At 33.2% G+C, this 18,459-nt stretch overlaps 1 protein-coding gene across 2 annotated transcripts in view; it reads right to left on the bottom strand.

Moving 5' to 3' along the window:
• Vav (Vav guanine nucleotide exchange factor) overlaps positions 1-18,459 on the bottom strand; it is a 54,397-nt gene that overhangs the window by 31,279 nt on the left and 4,659 nt on the right. For both annotated transcript variants that reach the window (XM_074172901.1, XM_074172902.1), the window contains exons 5-7: positions 11,054-11,116; positions 3,953-4,058; positions 3,718-3,879 (exon numbers count right to left, since the gene is read on the bottom strand). In XM_074172901.1, the coding sequence (XP_074029002.1) occupies positions 3,718-3,879; positions 3,953-4,058; positions 11,054-11,116 (331 nt within the window). The remainder of the gene's footprint in view (positions 1-3,717; positions 3,880-3,952; positions 4,059-11,053; positions 11,117-18,459) is intronic.

Here is an 18,459-nt window from a genome sequence, read left to right as displayed (position 1 = left end):
ATGAAGTGCACACACTGTGAATACTCATCAGTAACCTTCGATCCTTTCTGGGATTTGTCTCTCCCCATACCACAAAGAACTGGCCAATTGAGTTTGTCACAATGCTTGGATTTCTTCACAAAAGAGGAAACCCTGGATCGAGATGAAAAATCAACCTGTTCGAGGTGCAAGGAAAGAAGAAAGCCCCTATCAATCTATAAGTTTCCCCGTATTTTAGTATTTCATTAAAAAATATTATCTCCAACGGAAAGATTCAGAGGCAAATTGAATGTTGCCATTGACTTTTCTTCAGAAGAATTAGATATACTACGGGCATTACACAGCATATTGCAGACACCCTTATAGTGGCACGTGGAATGAATACAACGATTCACACGTGTCCCCAATTTCACCAAAATCGCTTGAGTGAGGAGGCATATGTCCTCTTTTATGAACGAGAGCACTTTTGATGAGTTTTTTTTTCTTTTTATTTTAATAAGCTAAATTCGGTTAATTGATTTGTATTTCATGATTCTCCTGATAATAAATTAATATGAAATGTACACGAAATTATCTAAACTTCAGAAAAGTTTATGACTTCAGTAATCAAATGAATCTGGTGACTGGTTATATGAAAAATAAAATCAACTTTTTCGAATAATTTTTTGTTTATCCTCATGCATTAATATCTAGTGCTGGGGTACATGAAATTTCGCACATTTCAACATGGAGACTTTCACAAACACATATATGATCAATTATAGTCAAGCTTTGCATAAAGATGATCCATCAAAACGGATAGAATTTTGTGGGATGTGACTGGTATTCAAAGATATCAACTTAAAAATAAATTGGACACACGAATAACACTTCTCAGGTGAAGAAATATTCAATTGCCAGAAAAGGCCATTTATAGATCATCAATTGGAAGATTTTAATTTAAGCACCCTTAAGAAACGTCGAGAAAATTTTCAAATATTATTCATATTCAATTTATTACGAAACAACATTTTTCTTCCCGATGTACTCGCTTCCATCAATTTCAGTATACCAGATATCCGCCTGAGGCGAAGAGATTGCATATTTCATAACTTCAACGTAAATTCTCCAGTTGATTGCTCCTTGATAACTACAAACAAATTAGTTGAAAACACTGATATCGATATTTTAAACATTACCCCAACCAATCTCAGATCTCTGTTATTCACTATTCAATAAGAATGAATTAATGTTACATGTTTCTTTTATTTTTAAAGATATGACATATATATTATGAATTTACACACTAGCCCGTATCTATTTCCTATATTTTTTAACACCTATTTGCAATGATTTCATATATTTCATTATAGGGATTTTATATTTATAATAATTTTATTGTCAATTGTATCTTTTTATCTATATATGTGTTAGGTTTAGTGTAGTTTAGGTACTGTGTATATGTAATTGGACTCTGTCTGTATATATTCAGGATAAATGAATAAATGAATGAATTTTCAATTTGCATTTATGAGAAAAGATTGAAATTCCGAAAAATATTTGCCTACTGACAACTTGAAGTGAAATCTTGGACAGTTTGCCTCTGAACTTATCTCAGAATTGTTCGTATTCTAGATATTGTATACTTGAAATGGGCAGAGATTTGTTCGGTTACCAGACCTCCTACGGAAAAAATCTAAGAGAAGGTGTATCAAATACACCCAAAACAGGAACTGGAAAAGTGGATTAGATATATTTTGATGGAAATTGACCAGATCCACGACTGTTTATGTATTGACGATCCATCAATCTGCTGAATGGCATTTCAAGCACCTTGGCTACCACATTTTTGTTACTTCAATATCAAATGTAATAAAATTGCGAAATTAATTTTATATCATTTCTTGTTTTTTTTTTTCATTAATTTATTTAACAAAGTGTTTGTGGCTGAAATTGTCAATAAATTCATGTTTGTCAAACACTCGGTTTGAGGTGAGGTTTATGTATCACACCTTGTTTGAAAAAAAATTCGTCAACTGTTATTTGATACATTCAATATTTTAGATAAAATGTTTACTTGTATAGGCACAAAAAAATACAATACAATTATTATTTCATAAGTGGTTTGAGATAGACTTAAGAGATATTCAATGAAACTTAATCACATTGGTTAGTTGAATTAAAAAATTGGATAATATACAAGATGCCCAAGGTGCTCTATTTGAAGAAATTAAAAGAAATGATAGTTGTTACGAATGACATAAACAAATACTTATTTTTATTTTTTTTATGTTGAAGTTTTCTCTGGAATGAAAACCACCATACCTTTTGTTTGATTTTGTTTTGATACTTATTTATATCTTATTTATATCTTAAGAATGGTGAGAAATAGGTAATAGGACATGCTTCATAAAAGTGATTTTGATTTTGAAGCAGATTAAAAAATAGTATAACATTTCATCTGAAATTTTCAAGTTGATGTTCTATTACATTTAGATGTGGCAAAGATAAAAATATTTTCAAAGTATAGATCACGTCCCTCTATGATAGTGATCAAAATTTGGAAAACATATTTGTTTTGGTTCTCCAAAAACGTATAATAGGCCATCTTATCTGGAATGCCCTGTATATATATATATATATATATATATATATATATATATATATATATATATATATATATATAAAAATCTGTTTTTCCGTTAACCAACTGTCGCACCCCTACGAACGACAACCCTCAGAAGTCGAAACTTGTGCGAGCTAAAGACTAACGAGACTATGTTTAATCTATTGTGTTTACAATTTCATGAATATAAATGCCACATAAATTGTTACAGCGGTGTTGTTATATTAGAATTATATATCATTCAATAAATCTATTTCTGATTCATTATGAAACCAGACATATACAGATCATAAGTACGTAACTGTATCAAACCCACATCGTACAAGTGTATCAAAAAGGGAGATCAGATTCATCAATGAGCAAATCAAAAATATTAAGGCAAATAGAGAAAACAAAACTCTTGACACCAAATTGCATTAGCAACATAGTTGTGAAGGGATTTATAATAATTTCAGGTGTCCCTAAGTAATCCACGGAGATGACGGAATGGTTGCTCAAATAATAAGATGGGGAGCATGTTTATTGAAAACAGAAAAAAATCTTGTCATCACCATTGTCCACCAAGTAAATTGTATACCAATTAACAGTACAAAGATCCTCATTAAAAGAGGTGACAATGAAGTTTCTAAAATCATATTTTTTTCATTTTAAGGTTTTACAGGATGGTATCGTCCAACCCGTGCTAAGAATTGCACGTAAAAACGTAAGATCTCGTTAATCCTTTGCTCGAACAAGTTTTGTAGGGAGGCGACAGCTAGTTACTGGATAAACAGATGTTAACAGATTTTTTACATACCTAATTAAATTTGGGTGAATCAATTTCACAAGAAATCGTCCTATGATCTGAGATCATATGATGTATGATGAGATATGCCCTGGATTATTTACAACTGAAAGGTCTATAGTAGTGTTTGGTTGACATTGGCTATTTCAATTTTGAATATATTATGAACAATACTTTCCACTGATTAGTATATTACATTTAAAAAGCAAACTTATAGTTATTTAACTGAGTTGTCATATTCATTAATGCACTTAAGTGTATTTAATGTACTTTTGTGTGAATTGAGAATTCTGAGATTTTTTTGCGATAATAGGTCGTTACTACTACTACTGTTTATTCTTATACATACCTTTATTTTAAAGAACACGGTGTTATGATTTTCAATGTTCATAACACTTAGCAACGGTTTCATGAAATTCTTTTTCAATTTAGTGAGAACATCAACATAGTTTTTTTCGGTGTCCAACAATTCCTTGATAACAAAATCCCGTTTTTCAACAGTTGGAGGTTGCTGAAAAATACCAGTAGAATGGCCGTGTCAGCATATAAATTGAAGATAGAGAAAATAATATATCAAATGATACCTCTACTGATGTACAAGCTGGGAATAAATCTTGATAAATTTCTTCTTCGGTTACATCAAAAGCACAACCTTGATCAACTAATCCTCTTGCTTTTACTGGCAGTTGACTAACAAAAAAGCCATGCAAAATAAAAAAACATTCAACATATCATTACCGTGTAAAGGTTTCATGATATAAGGTAAACTGTGTGTGTATACAACAACTAGTGAAGAATATCAATATTGTATCACAAGAACTAGTGAATTATTGTAGTGATAATGGTTTCTCAATGAATACACCATATTCGATTCCTGCCCAAAAATTTAAAACCAAGTAACAATTTATATCTAACTATCAAAGAAAAAACTATAGAGAACAAAGAGAGTATGAAGTTTCTGGGAGTTGTACTCGATAGATAGGTCACTCTGTGTGCCCCATTCCATTTTAGAACTAGAAGTACAAATTTTTTTTTGTCTGACTGGCCAGAACCAATCTATACCTCGAGTCACCTATCTTCAAAAATTAATAGATAAGTACTTTTTGATCATTCCCATATTGATTTCAATTTAAGAGCCACCGGTAGACAGCTGTTTCAGCCTATTGGGCATCGTCAGTACCGGGCGGGCGGTCCTCGATTAAAGACAAAATGAGAAAAAACCAAGAAAATAGCTGATAAAAATAGCTGCGTAAACGCAAGCGAAACATAAGTGGAACCACCTATTGGTGTGACACCCAACTTGGCAAGTTGACTTGGGAATCTGGATCCATCTAATTGCCTTTTTGCAATGGAATGTTTGTAGGAACAGAAAGCGATTCCCAATTTTAATTTCAATATGATAGCTTGGCTTCATCATAACTCAACTTCTGGCTTTGGTTTCATCTGATTGCCAGTTTGCAATGAATACAATGTAGAGACAGAAAGTTGTTCCAATTTTGAGGTTGATGTGGCTTTACAACAAACCTCTATTAGGGACCCTCCGTCATTGTGGTGGAATTTTCAGACAAATTTTTCGGTCACTCTCACTAGAGAGTTACCGAAAAAAAATGACTTAAGACTCGATGAAACACAAGCTCAAGTTTTGTAAACTGTTTGTGACGATCTCGCAATAAAATATTTTTCAATATGTTTACAGCAATTTTTATTTGAAATTTTGAATTTGGAACATAAAGAGGAATCCTTCTACATCATGATAATGGCAAACATCCTCTAATTATTGTCTCATTTGAGGTATCTTCCTGACATAATACCAAATGACTTTTTTTGTCTCTGACTTGAAAAATTACATGGAAAATTATTCACAATTTACGAATTTAAAAGTGGTTCAAACATATGCAAAGAAATGTTCATTTCATTAGTGATTTTTTGGTGATAGTTTTAAATCTATTTTTCGAATTTCAAAAGTTACACTTTTTAATCCATGGCAATTACTTTGAAAAACAAGAAAAAAATGTCAGTGATACTCGTGTATCATAGGATTAAAGATTATTCAAATATTTCACTAACCTTTGGAACCTTTGGTGTAGTAATGAATATTACTGGAGTTTAGTCCCAACACCAGTACGTTATTTCTAACACCTCGACACGTGTTTCAATCACCAAGTGATCATCTTCCTCTTGAAGATGATCACTTGGTGATTGAACACGTGTCGAGGTGTTAAAAATAACGGTCTAGTTTTGGGACTAAACCCCAGTAATATTCAACACAAGTTTGTCTTTTCTAATAACAAATCTTTGATTATTCAGCAAAATGCCGACATTACTTAGCCTTTGAGAAAATCAAACCCTTAATTCAATACTATAAATTAAACACAGTTACACATATGATGTAATGACTATTTTATTCCTAGCTGGGCGAGGGGGTGGCGGGTGAAATCAAGCTTGTTGGTACCTTGCCATTCTAGTGGCACCTCAAAAAAATTTCAACCAACTTATATATGAATAATTTCGGTGCTGCTTGAAATGTAGCACAAGGATGTTACGTTTAAAAATGATTAAGATGAAAAAGGGAAGAATCATCTTTCCTAAAATCCAAGGCATTACTAAATAACGATAAATGGTTCAGATACAAAAGAGGGCAGACACAAAGCATAAAGTAGCATTCCTTAAAACATTGTGTTAGGATCTAGTGTTTTGTGTATATCAGCGACCTAGACTGGAGCCCAGTAAAAGATTTTATGGTTCTCCATTAATAATATTTATGTTAGCAAAACACAGTTTCTCAGTTACAACACAAAATCAAGAACGGTTGAAAATACTCAGAACAGAGATACATTTAGGAGAAATGACTTTAAGAGAAGTGTCATACTACTGAATTTCTAGGTATGAGTGATACACCTGATTGGGAATGTCACATAAGTAATACAACAAAAAACGGAACAGTAAATTTTATCTAAGATGTATTCAGAGAGTGCTTGATAAATGTTCTGAAAAATTATTATTCTGAGGAGTATATCGTCTTCAGCACAAAAACTATTTGTAATCCACGAAAAAAGCATAAGTGCAATGTTAAATAAAAATCAGGGAGACTCATGCAGACCTCTTTTCCCCAAATCAAATATACTTTCACTATTCCACAATATTGATAATTTTCTATTATATACATAAAAACATGAACAGCATTCCCTGTCATAAAATATACTCCCGGTTTCTGGGAGTACTAGAGTAGAGAGAGTACTAGAGTACTGGGAGTACTAGAGTAGAGAGAGTACTAGAGTATTTCTGAGCACAGTGGATAATGGCAATAGTGAGATGGAGAAAAAAAGGGGACTGAAGAAATTGCCCTAAAATAGACCCCTTCTGAAAATGACCCCCTCTGTTTGGACTCTAGCCTGACCAGATGTGATTGTAAAGGGGTATCAGTTGTTGAAGGTATCCCACTATATTGTCAGCAGGCACCGCAAGACATTTGAGCAAATGAAATATATTGTATCAAATGCCTTGCAGTAACCCATCCAGACCATAGAGACGACACTCTTATACTGTATCAAGTCTTGCGTTACACATATATCGATGACCAGGTTGTCTTACATCAATTCCTTTTTCTGCTCATATATTCGTTCGAATACTCTGTCAACTGCGGAGATCACTAGTTTGCATGAGATACTCGTAACATGCTCAAGCATGTAGATTCATCAACCAATAAGTATTCGGCGCATTTGGGACAACAGCAGCAAATTTCTTTGAATCCACAGGGCCTTCTAACGTCATCTGAAGATAACGGGTTATGCAGTTCATAATACTAAGGCTGTCGAAGCTCTACCGAGAAATCTTCTAACCGCGCTAGGACTGGAGTGTCTAGGTTTGGTGGTTGTGGATGTTCATACATGTCCTTCCAGGTTTCCACCCGATCAGCGGTCGGCGGATAATCTACAACACGCGGAGGTTCTTGGAATATGCAAGAAGGTTTCAGGCGGAATTTAGTTTTCCGCAATACTTCTCGCTCAACTGACTAGTGATTTTTTAGCAGCCACTGGCATCCTTACACTCGACGTTTGGAGGCTATTCGCCGCACAACGTGTCTGGAAGGTCTGTTGGTCGCCCTGCTGTCCGTCATGCACTGGACAAGATGCGTGTTGCGTGTCTAGCTTCTCTCTTGTGAAGCTGTTGATCAATCTTCCGAACCACAAGGTCGGGATTCCGTTCTTTTCCGGTTAAGAAAGCAACTGAACGGCGTTGCACATGGCGGTGTTAATTTTCCAAAAGCCTCTTCTGTAACAACCTCGTGAACCTCCGTATCCAATCGAGCCATTTGTTTGGAGCGTCCTGCATGTGCCGATCATCTCCACCGGTGGCATGATGCAGGTCTCCTTTCCAGCTATGCCAACAGGTGGTAGATCTGCCACTTCCACTACTTTGTTAGCATAAATATAAAAGATGAATGTCAGTATGATTGATGAGGCCCAATTCTCCTAATGTGACTTTTTATTTTTTGTGAATGTTCTGAAGACTTATAGAATTTGTGATTTATTTATATAGACCGTCTATTTCAAATAGCTTTGTAGAATGGAGTGAATATGCAGTCAAATACACATTAGCAATAATTTAAAATATTCTTTCTATTGTTACATCAACTGACAGGACTTGCCAAATAAATTAAAGATTTGGAATATTTGAATTGCAATAAATTTTAAATTTATAAACATGAATCTTTACCTTGCAATAATCGAAAATCAAGCAACTACAAAATGACAATCTGATAAAATAGTGACGAAATAAAATGATACTTTCTAAATTACAAATAAAAAAGCAAGCATAAAAAAGTCTAATAGGATTTTTCGAAATCTGATAAAAAGGATTATGGAAAAATCAATCTTGTGAAATGAAGGATATGGGCGTGTTTAAAAATGAACTATTTCCTGTATATAATTCAAGTGAATCGCAAAAGTAAAACAGTCTTGTAACAAAAGTTATTTTTTATGGAGGAATGAGAGTTTTTATTAGATTTTTCTTGGGCTATTCGCCTTCCACAATAAAAATTAGTAATGAAGAACTTTATACGGGGTACAGCGCGATGACCGTCGCCTAGCCGTATTTTGGGAAATACTAGGATTCATATACTGTAAATTGGCAAATATAAGTTTTTAATATGCTTTATCGAATAAAAATGACGGCTTTTACCCAACACTTCCGTTATACCAAAAATTGGTAACAAATTCCTTAATTCAAATGTAACACCCTGTATATTTTCACATTTTTGAATACCTGGCATACATCCAGTATCAAAAATGAACTGTTCTGGATATATTATTTCTACTCGAAAAAAAATAAGTATTCGGCTCTCGAGTGATGCCCCCATAAAATTAAAAAGTTTGATTGTATACATGAATAAGCTGTTATATTGGTTCATCAAAATAATTCATTCCATCGTCTTGTAGGAGTAACATTTCCAAAATGTTATATAAGGTGTTCGGAATCGGTTACTAATTCTGAAGATATAAAAATGAGTCAAAACTCAGTTTTTTCAAATGCATTACCCTGTATTTTAGTTTTGATAGTTTTGACATTCTAAAACGATTTTGACTAATTTTCATGAAACATTCTCTATATCAAAAATCAACCGTTCACGAGATATTTAAGTTTTTCTTGAATTCTGTTTGTTTTCTATTGCTTTTATTATAGAATATATGAACTATTTGGGAAAACAGATCTCATCCATGATATTACTTAATCAAAATGTTCCACACTATTGTAAAGCGTTTCGGCTCTATTGTGAAAAAAGTTTAGTATACCTTTTATAGCATTTGCATGACGGTTTGATATTGTAGTGAAAGTATTTATTGCTTTGTGTTTTCTTACAATAAACACTTGTATAAATATGATCAGATGACTTATTCAACATAACATCAAGGAGAGGTAGTTGACCATTTTCTTCCATCTCTATTGAGAACTTTATTGTCGGTTCTTGTTCGTTCAGGTTATTTAAAAAGAATTCAGATCATCATGACTTTTATTGTAAACAAAGAAGATATTATCCACATATTTCTATCAAGCCCAACAAGCACAAACACTATTCACAACTAACATCATACTTTATATTCCGGGACAATCCAAAAAGATGAATCGAATTGGTAATAGTTACAAACAAAAAATATAACAAGATCTTAACTTTTCTCACAATTTCAGAACATGGAAGAAAAAACAAAAAAATATGCATTTATTACATATTTTGTTCTTGTGGTCAAAGTTATACTGATGGTCTACTAAAGTGTGCGAAAAGTAGTATAGAAATTATATCAAAAATAGACAATTAACAGGATGTAAATTGTAAGAACCCATTTTGAAATCATATGGTTACCATCGAGTAGAATGGAATGAAACTAAAATAATCGCCAGTGAATAATATGCTAGAAGGCAACTACATATTAATCAGTTCTATGAAAACGGATCGTACTTGGCCTCCCGTCTTGAAATCTGTTGAAGGAATTTGAAAAATAAGCTCTTTTTTTGTTTGACAAAATTACTAAATACCACAAGTTATTGAGAAACCGATCATTTTTCTTTGGAAAAAATATATTGATACACTCATATACTTGTGTAAAGTTCTCAATTATCAGTTTTTTTTTCGAATTGAGGAAGGTGAATAGTCCAGGAATATAATATCTATTTAATCCATTGTATAGAACCAGTAACGTTCTAGAGTGGTAATCACTAATATTTTTCAGGCAGAAGGGTAAGTTATAATTTATAAAATTTTCTAGTGAGTCATTGTTTCTTAGAACAATGATTTCCCTCGACTCCATATGAAAAAATAAGCACATACTACTGAAGGTAATCAATTTACTTTCACTAAACTATTTCTAAACGTTATTTCAGATATCCAACAATTAATGACATCATTCTGCTAAAGCCAATTTAAATTCCAGATATTCCACACCAATTCATTAGGTTTTCATTGCACGATAAGAATTGAATGCAGTGCCTTTTAGTGGAACAAGAGTTAAACAAGAGTTTTTGTTTGCGACTTCCACTACAAACCCCATTTCCGTCATTTCACAAGAAGAATTCGTCTCATAACTTTGCCATCACATTCAGAAACATCATAATGATATGTTGGAAAAAATGAACTATTGCACTAAACAATGAGTAGCCTACCCTCCTAATAAAAAAAAACTATGTTGCAAACATTTAGGGGTGCCAAAGAGCTGGTTTCTATGAGCCCACCTCAGGTAAGCTAGAGGAGAATGTTACATAACACAAATCATCATAAACTTCCTCCTCCCAATCTTCCATTTGAGGACAAGGGATCTTGAATTGCAACCAGCTGGGTTGTGAGCAATTTGTTCCTGATTGTATATCGCTGCCGATGGGAAAGAAACAAGGAAAAACTTGTTTAATTTATGATAAATAATAAAGGTAATATTTTTCAAAGTCATAATTATAGGTATTAAATTAATGTGCAGAATTGGATTTCAAGCATTAAATATTTACAGTGCTAAAAATGTACAAAGCTGTACATTTTTCCAAGTTTTCCTACAGTTGACAGCAATTGAGTCATTAAATATTTAAATTCTCTGAGGGACCATAACAAGTAATAGTGATACTCTTATTGTAATTTTTTTTATATTTCTTCTTGTTATTATTATTAGTCATTGAAAATATCGATCAATAGATACTTTACTTACACACTCTTAAGGCTTTGGTAAATCATTTCTTCTTCTCTCTTCATTCGTTGTGCTGTGAACCCCCTGAAATTCAATAATAATTGGAAAGACTGTTCATACAACAGAAGAATTAATTTTAGTTTAATTGAAACTTACTGAAAGTAAGTTAAAATATTGAAGAGAAATTTAACAGAAAACAATTTTGTATAAACAAAACACCTAAAAAATTTCAAAATGGTTTATTTATACAAAAATTCCTAAATTCCATCAACTGCTGATAGAAATTTATAGTTTCAGCTTCAATGTCATGTATAAAAGTAGTACCATATTTTCATTGACAATTGAGCTGCCATTTCGGTCTATTTGACCCAGAAAAAAATTGTACTTGCTTGTTTTGGATTTGGTGATTGATCTACATCTCTAACAGAAAAGTGTTTTTGTAATAAACGAAGTCATTAGAAATTATCTATTAGATTGGAATGAAATCTTTAAAACAATAGTTTTTCGATTTTTTTCGTAAATCCTGCTAAGATTTGGTAAATATTGGTTATAATGGCTCGCACTAGTTTTTGAGAGAATTTTAATCAGACCTTGTATTTTTGTCCGTTGATCACGAATCTTAAGTTAAAACTTGGCACACTGACTCTACATTTGGAGATACAACTACTCAAAGAGTCGAAAGAATCGACTATTCCGGGGAACTCATTCTTGGTAATAAAAACTCGTTCAAGATCGCATGCTGCAGACCTTCATTCACTTGCCACTTTCGTTTAGATACCTCAATATCTGTTGGCATTGTTACAAAATTAAACTATAAATAATAATAACGAATTTATTTTCCCACAAACCATACATGTTTGTGGTACAGGCAAAATAATTAAAAACCATAACATAACACATCTTGATCTGATGGACAGAAGCAATCAAATTATATCAGGAATTGATGTCCTTCAAAATTATTAGCAGGAGAAATACCCTACTTCAGGTGGACAGGACGTCGACCTACAGCAAATCACTTCAAGATTTTTGGATGCAAAGCTATTGTACTGAATAAGAATCCAAATAGAGAAAAATTCAATAATCGATCCACCGAATGCATTTTCCTTAGATATTCAGAGGAATCTAAAGCATTTTGACTGTAAGATCCAAATTCTCGAAAAGTTTTAGTGTGCAGAGACGTCAAACTTACGAGTGAAATGTCATCTGAAGGAAATTATGAAAAATTCACGTCAAATGAAAAGACAGCATATACAAATCTTTTAAGAACTGTAGAAATCGACGAAAATCCCCTTTTACCAAGTAACACTTCCATATCTGACGGAATAAATGAAAATGATCAAAATGAATTGAGCCAGGTAGAGATAGAAAATGAATCTGAGTCAGAAATTACATCAGAATTATCGAACCGTAGCAGAGGAAGGCCAGAAATAAAAAAACAGAACAAAAAGGTAGACCAGAATCTTCAGAATTTGCTGGTGCTACACAGACTCTGAACTCGCTCACAATTGAAGATGCCTTCATGAGTCACGAAGCTGGAGAATGGAGAAAAGCAGTAAAAAGTAAATATTTAGCTCAAATAAAGAATTAAACATGGGATATCGTAGATCGCCCAGAAAACCGAAAAGTCATTGGAAGCCGAGTAATCTTAAACAACAAATTTGATGCAAATGGAATTCTACACCGGAGAAAGGCCAGACTAGATGCAAAAGGATATGCACAACAGTATGGTACAGATTTCCATGAAACTTTTGCCCCAGTCGTTTGAGCAAGTTCAATTATATTATTGATGGCATTATCGGTGGAATATGGATTATTAATTCATCAAATGGATGTTGTGACTACTTATCTAAACGGCCAGTTAGAAGTTTTTATGGAAATACCTGATAGTTTACTTGAAATTCTCGAAGATATCGTAAAAACTTCTAATATTAACCGTGAAATTATGAAAGAATCACAAAAATGGCTTAAAGAAATCAAGAAAGGTAATAAATTTTGCATTATCCGAAAAGCACTATATGGATTGCGTCAATCTGGCAGGCAATGGTACATGATATAAATGTGAAACTTTGATATAAACGCGAAACTCAGATGAAGAAATGAAAAAGTATCCATACCAGTATTTGATTGGATCCTTGATGTATTTGGCTGCTTCTACGAGACCGAATCTAGCTTATACCATTAGTATACTGAGTCAATTCAAAACAAATTACAGTACTGAACACTAGACAGCGGCTAAGCGGGTACTCAGATATTTGAAAGGTACTTTTGACTATGCATTGACATTTACAAAAACGGGAAAGAAGCTTGTTGGTTTTGCTGACGCTGATTCTGGTGCGTGTATCTAAGAGATACTTTCTTATACTGAATATGTTTTTATTTATGGGGGAGCAGCAATCAGTTGAGAGTCACACACACAAAGAACTGTTGCATTATCCACCACTGAAGCCTTAACTGAAGCTGCAAAGGAAGCACTGTGCATACAAAATATTTTTAAAAACTTCAGATTTGTTTTTTAAAAAATGGACTTCACAACACTTAGTTTTGTCATTTATGAAGGTAACAAAATAACTTGATCCACCAATGGATTTTACCCTCGTTGGCCCATAAACATAAGTATGGACTATTTCCAAAATATCTTCTGTTGTTTCGGAATTTCCAGTGGCAAATGGATTTTGAGTTTGCTTTCCTTTCAGACTAAACTTTTATGTTTAATATCTCGTAGGCTCTTCTCATTCAAATGTCCAAACTTGAAATGCCATTCTTTCAGTTTGTTATTGGAAACATTTTCAGCAAAATTCGTGCATTCTGATGACGTTTTTAAGAAATATAAATCATCTTGCTTGTACCTGCAGTCGACAGACTTATGGCCAAATTTCCTGCATTTATGACATTTGAATGGAAAACTGGATTTTTGTTTTTCGGATGAGCATTTCTGGTCTTTGTGCTTTTTCTGATGTATTTTCTGTTTAACAAGCATTGCATCCTGCACTTGGTTTCTCGTCTTGTCCTTTTTAGCATCTGACTTCAATAATTATAATTTTCAGTGCTTCTGGTTTCGGTAGTTCATCTCATGATTCGATAGCACATTGATTCGATTGTCAGTAATTCTTCATTGATAAGAATTTCAATGTCTGCCAATTTACCGACGATGTCGAAAAATGAATCCATATGTTCTCTCACGCCTTCACCTGGCTGCATTTTATTCAAAGTGAGTTTCTTTAAGAGGATAGCTTTTCCAGGCAGGACCTTTTGAATGGTAAATACTATCAAGTTTAAACCATATTTCACGTAATGTGACACACGATTTTACTTATTTGAGTTCAGAAGGACTAATTGATAGGATCAGATCGAGCCTTTCTATCGTTGACTTCCCACTTCTTTGCTGCTTCCATGGACTCCTGGGTGCGTGTTGAGATATTTGGCTCAACAATTGTACCATCAACGTAACCCCATAGGTCGTTTTTAACTAGAACCGCTTCAACCTGAAATTTCCATGTGTCAAAGTTATATTTGTTCAATGTTTCAATCCGCATTTGATTTCCACTCATGTTATATACTTTCTGAGTGTTTTTGCGCCCTTCAAATACTTTTCAAAACATTTCTTGACCTATTACCTATTGTAATTCAAGATGACTTTTATTTAAAAAAAATTCGAAATGTCTATTTATGTATAATCTAATAATTATTTGTATCTCCATGTCAACATCATCCATAGCAATGGATTTTTGAAGTATGTTCTTACACATGGATGTGGCTTGCATATTCAAGATAAGTTCTCATCAGAGAGCAATACAGAATTTTTAGCCATTTGATTTCAGTAAAGTCTGAGTTATATCATCTTAGGTAGCCAAAGATTTTGAGAGACTTATCAATAGTAACTGATATGTGGGGCTGAAACGGAAATGAGTTTTCCAGAAGTGAACCTAAGTCTTGAGTTGGTCTGTTGAGTAACGGTCTATCCCAATTGACAAAACAGAACATTTGGTAGATTTAAAGTCAGCGTTACATTTTATTAGTCTGAAGTTATCAAATGTTCATCGGACTTTGTACACAAAGTGTCAAATTTATCAGTTACAATCAAATCAAGTATGGAATCAAAGTCATTATGAACGTTATTTATCTGAAATAAATTGTAAAAGGCTCAGATGTTAGAAAAAACATCAACTGCTTCGATTTCTGACCTGCTTGACTTGTGGTGTGGCTGCAGAGCATAAATCATCATGAGATCATATAGCTTTAGGAAGATTGAAATAACCCAGAATCAAAATTGGTATATCCGCAGATAATTCTGTTAGTATATCTAAATCTTCGGGAAACACAGTCTGCAGCTGAGAGAGGTGGAAAATAGACTGTACTCAGAATAAAACTATGTCCTGGTATAACAACTAACACAAACAGTTGTTCTATCTTATTCATAGAAGATAGCAATCTACTTTGTATGTTTCTGGAAACAGCAATAAATGAGCCACTTCCTTTGTTCACTTAACTCATCTGTTCTGATCGGTCTTTACGATAAATAACATAATTCTCTAGACCAAGTTCTGTGTCTTCAAAGCTCTTGGTCAGCAATGTTTCAGTGAATGCAAGAATGTCAAAGAGGAATTTATGGCTATATTTGTATAAAGTTGACTTAATAATGACAAAACTCAAATAATTAATTTCGCAAATAGATCCTTGCCAGAGTTGAATACCTTTGACTTTGTCAAATCTCACTTTCCTGAGGTCCAGTGTGTAGCACTCCAGTCGAAGTTTCCTGAAATCTAATACTCTTTTAAAGTTAGTGTATTCAATTACAATTTCAATGAGGCAATGGATCCAATGAAGTGGCCTAAAGGTTCCTTCATACAACCTTTTTTTCATTTGCGAAGCCCAACAGTAGTCAAGAAGTAAGCAAAAACTGTACATGTCAACTTGATATCGGCGCTGAATTGTGTGTGGTGCACTTTAATGTACAGGGCTGTTTCAATAAATTACTTGATTTGGAGATAATTATAGATAAACATTCTCCAGATATTCTATGTATTAGTGAGAGCTGGCTTAAATCACAAGAGTGTTCATCTTTTCAAATAACCGACTATAATTTAATCTCTTTTTTTTTGTAGGGAGAAACATATCAGGGGAGGGATAAGCATTTTTGCCAAAAAATCCTTGCAAATTAATAAAATTCCTATGGAATGTAGTATAGAGAAAGATATTGAGGTATGTGCATTGCCATTAAATAGTAAGAGTAAAACTATCATAATTTTATCTATATGTAGATCACCTCTTGGTAATACTATAACTTTTTTTTATTCATTTGATCGATTAATTGAGACGCTGTATTGTAAGTATAAAAACTTAGAATTAATTGTTTGTGGTGACTTCAACATTGGTATGTTAAGGTTTAGTAATGATAAAACTGACTCCATAAATATACTTGAGCAACATAACATTAGTGCTATTATAAGCGAACCTTCTCGTATATGGGGTGATTCTGCAACATGTATTGATAACATTTTGTCCACTTCGAATCCTATTAGTTATTGCATTAATCATTCCTCTATATCTGATCACACTTTCCAGTTGGCAACATTCCGCTACGATCAGGTAGACCATAACCAAGAAACATACACGAGATGTTTTAATGATTAAAATATTGCGAAATTTTCTAGTTTACTGTTGCAGACTGATTGGTCTGTCTGTTTAAAAAAAAAAGTTGGTGCAAACTCCAAGTTTAATAGTCTCTATAATACAGTTTCCTATTATTTTGACACTTCATTTCCAAAAATATTAGTCAGATCAAAAAATCTGTGGACTCCAGGTGGATAACTACTGAGTTGAGAGAAATTAGTAGAAGGTTAACCGATTTATCTGAGCTGAACAAGGTATATAAAAACGGTTTATATCATAGGGAATATCAGGAACTTAAAACAATATATCAGGTTAAATTGAAACATGCTAAAAAAAACTTGCAATGATGATAGAATCTCTTCTGCTGACAATAAGGTGAAAGAATCCTGGAAAATCATCAAGGAAGTTTAAGAATGGTTATACTGGCAATGCCATACCTTGTCTATGAAGTGCTGAAGATGGTGACATTCTTTCTGATAATTTTGCTATATGCAACCTTTTCAGTGACTATTTATCAACTGTCAGTAGTAGCATATCCAAATCTGGCACTAAAAATATGAATTATATGTCATCTGCTCATCAAAGTATTTATTTATATCCAGCAACTAAAATGGAAATTGAACAAGTTATCAAAAAAGTTTGTAAGAAAAATTCGTCCGGTATTGATGAAATTCCTGGTCATGTTATTAAAAAGGTTGCCAATGTGATTTCTGAGCCTTTGACTCATATAATTAACTCCACTTTCATTGAGGGGAGGTTTCCTGATATACTGAAAATGTCAAAGGTTTTGCAAATATACAAAAATAAGGGCTCTCGATCTGAGTGTGCATCTTACAGGCCTATATCGGTACTTAGTCGGTTTTCTAAGATTATTGAATACTACTTCTATCAAAGATTATATGATTACTTTGTCAGAATGCTTATAGAAGAAATGAATCTACAGTTGGTGCATTTGATCAACTCATTAAACATACGCTGGAAATCTTGGAAAACTAACAGCAGACTTTAGGATTATTTATTGATTTGAGCAAAGCCTTTGACCTCGTTGACCATAACATACTGTTACACAAATTGCAGTTTTATGGTATAAGTGGCTTTGCATTGAATTGGGTTGGATCTTACCTGACTGATCATAGTCAGATGGTCTGTGTGAATGGAATTAATTCTGAAAGAAAATTTATATCAATAGGGGAACCTCAAGGCTCTGTTTTGGGACCCCTTCTATTTTTTGTTTTTATAAATGATCTTCCAAAATTTTGTTCAAAAACTTCAATTGCTGTTATTTTTGCGGATGATACTAACATCTTAGTTTTGCGGGAAGTATGTCCGAAGTAATTGTTGAAGCTAATGAAGTAACTGACCCAAATTTCTGAGTGGTGCTCTATAAATGGCCTGCTGCTAAATTCTGATAAATCTCAAATGCTCAACTTTGTTACTAAAAATACAATAATTGATAGACGCTATTTGGTTAGATTAAATAATGAAACTTTACATCAAGTTAATTGTACTAAACTCTTAGGTGTTGATATTGATAATAAACTTACCTGGAAGTTACATGTTGATAGTGTCAAACTAAAGTTCAGTAAACATATATATTTACTTCGTCGGTTAAAACAAACAGTCTCTCTTGATGTTCTCAAGCTTTTATACCACAGTTTAATTCAGTCAGTAATTCTTTATGGTCTTGAACAGTGGGGCTTATCAGCTAAAGCTGATGAAGTTTTTGTTATTCAGAAAAAGGTAATCAGAATTCTGGCTGGTGCATCTTCAAGTGAACACTGCAGGCCATTATTTATTCGTTATAGTTTATTAACAAT

Source organism: Leptinotarsa decemlineata, unplaced genomic scaffold (assembly GCF_025532065.1).
Source record: "Leptinotarsa decemlineata unplaced genomic scaffold, Ldec_3_MD MMD2_tig00000199_RagTag_RagTag, whole genome shotgun sequence".
NCBI lineage: Eukaryota > Metazoa > Arthropoda > Insecta > Coleoptera > Chrysomelidae > Leptinotarsa > Leptinotarsa decemlineata.
The sequence above is the reverse complement of the archived record's forward strand: the minus strand, read 5'-3'. Positions and strand labels throughout refer to the sequence as shown.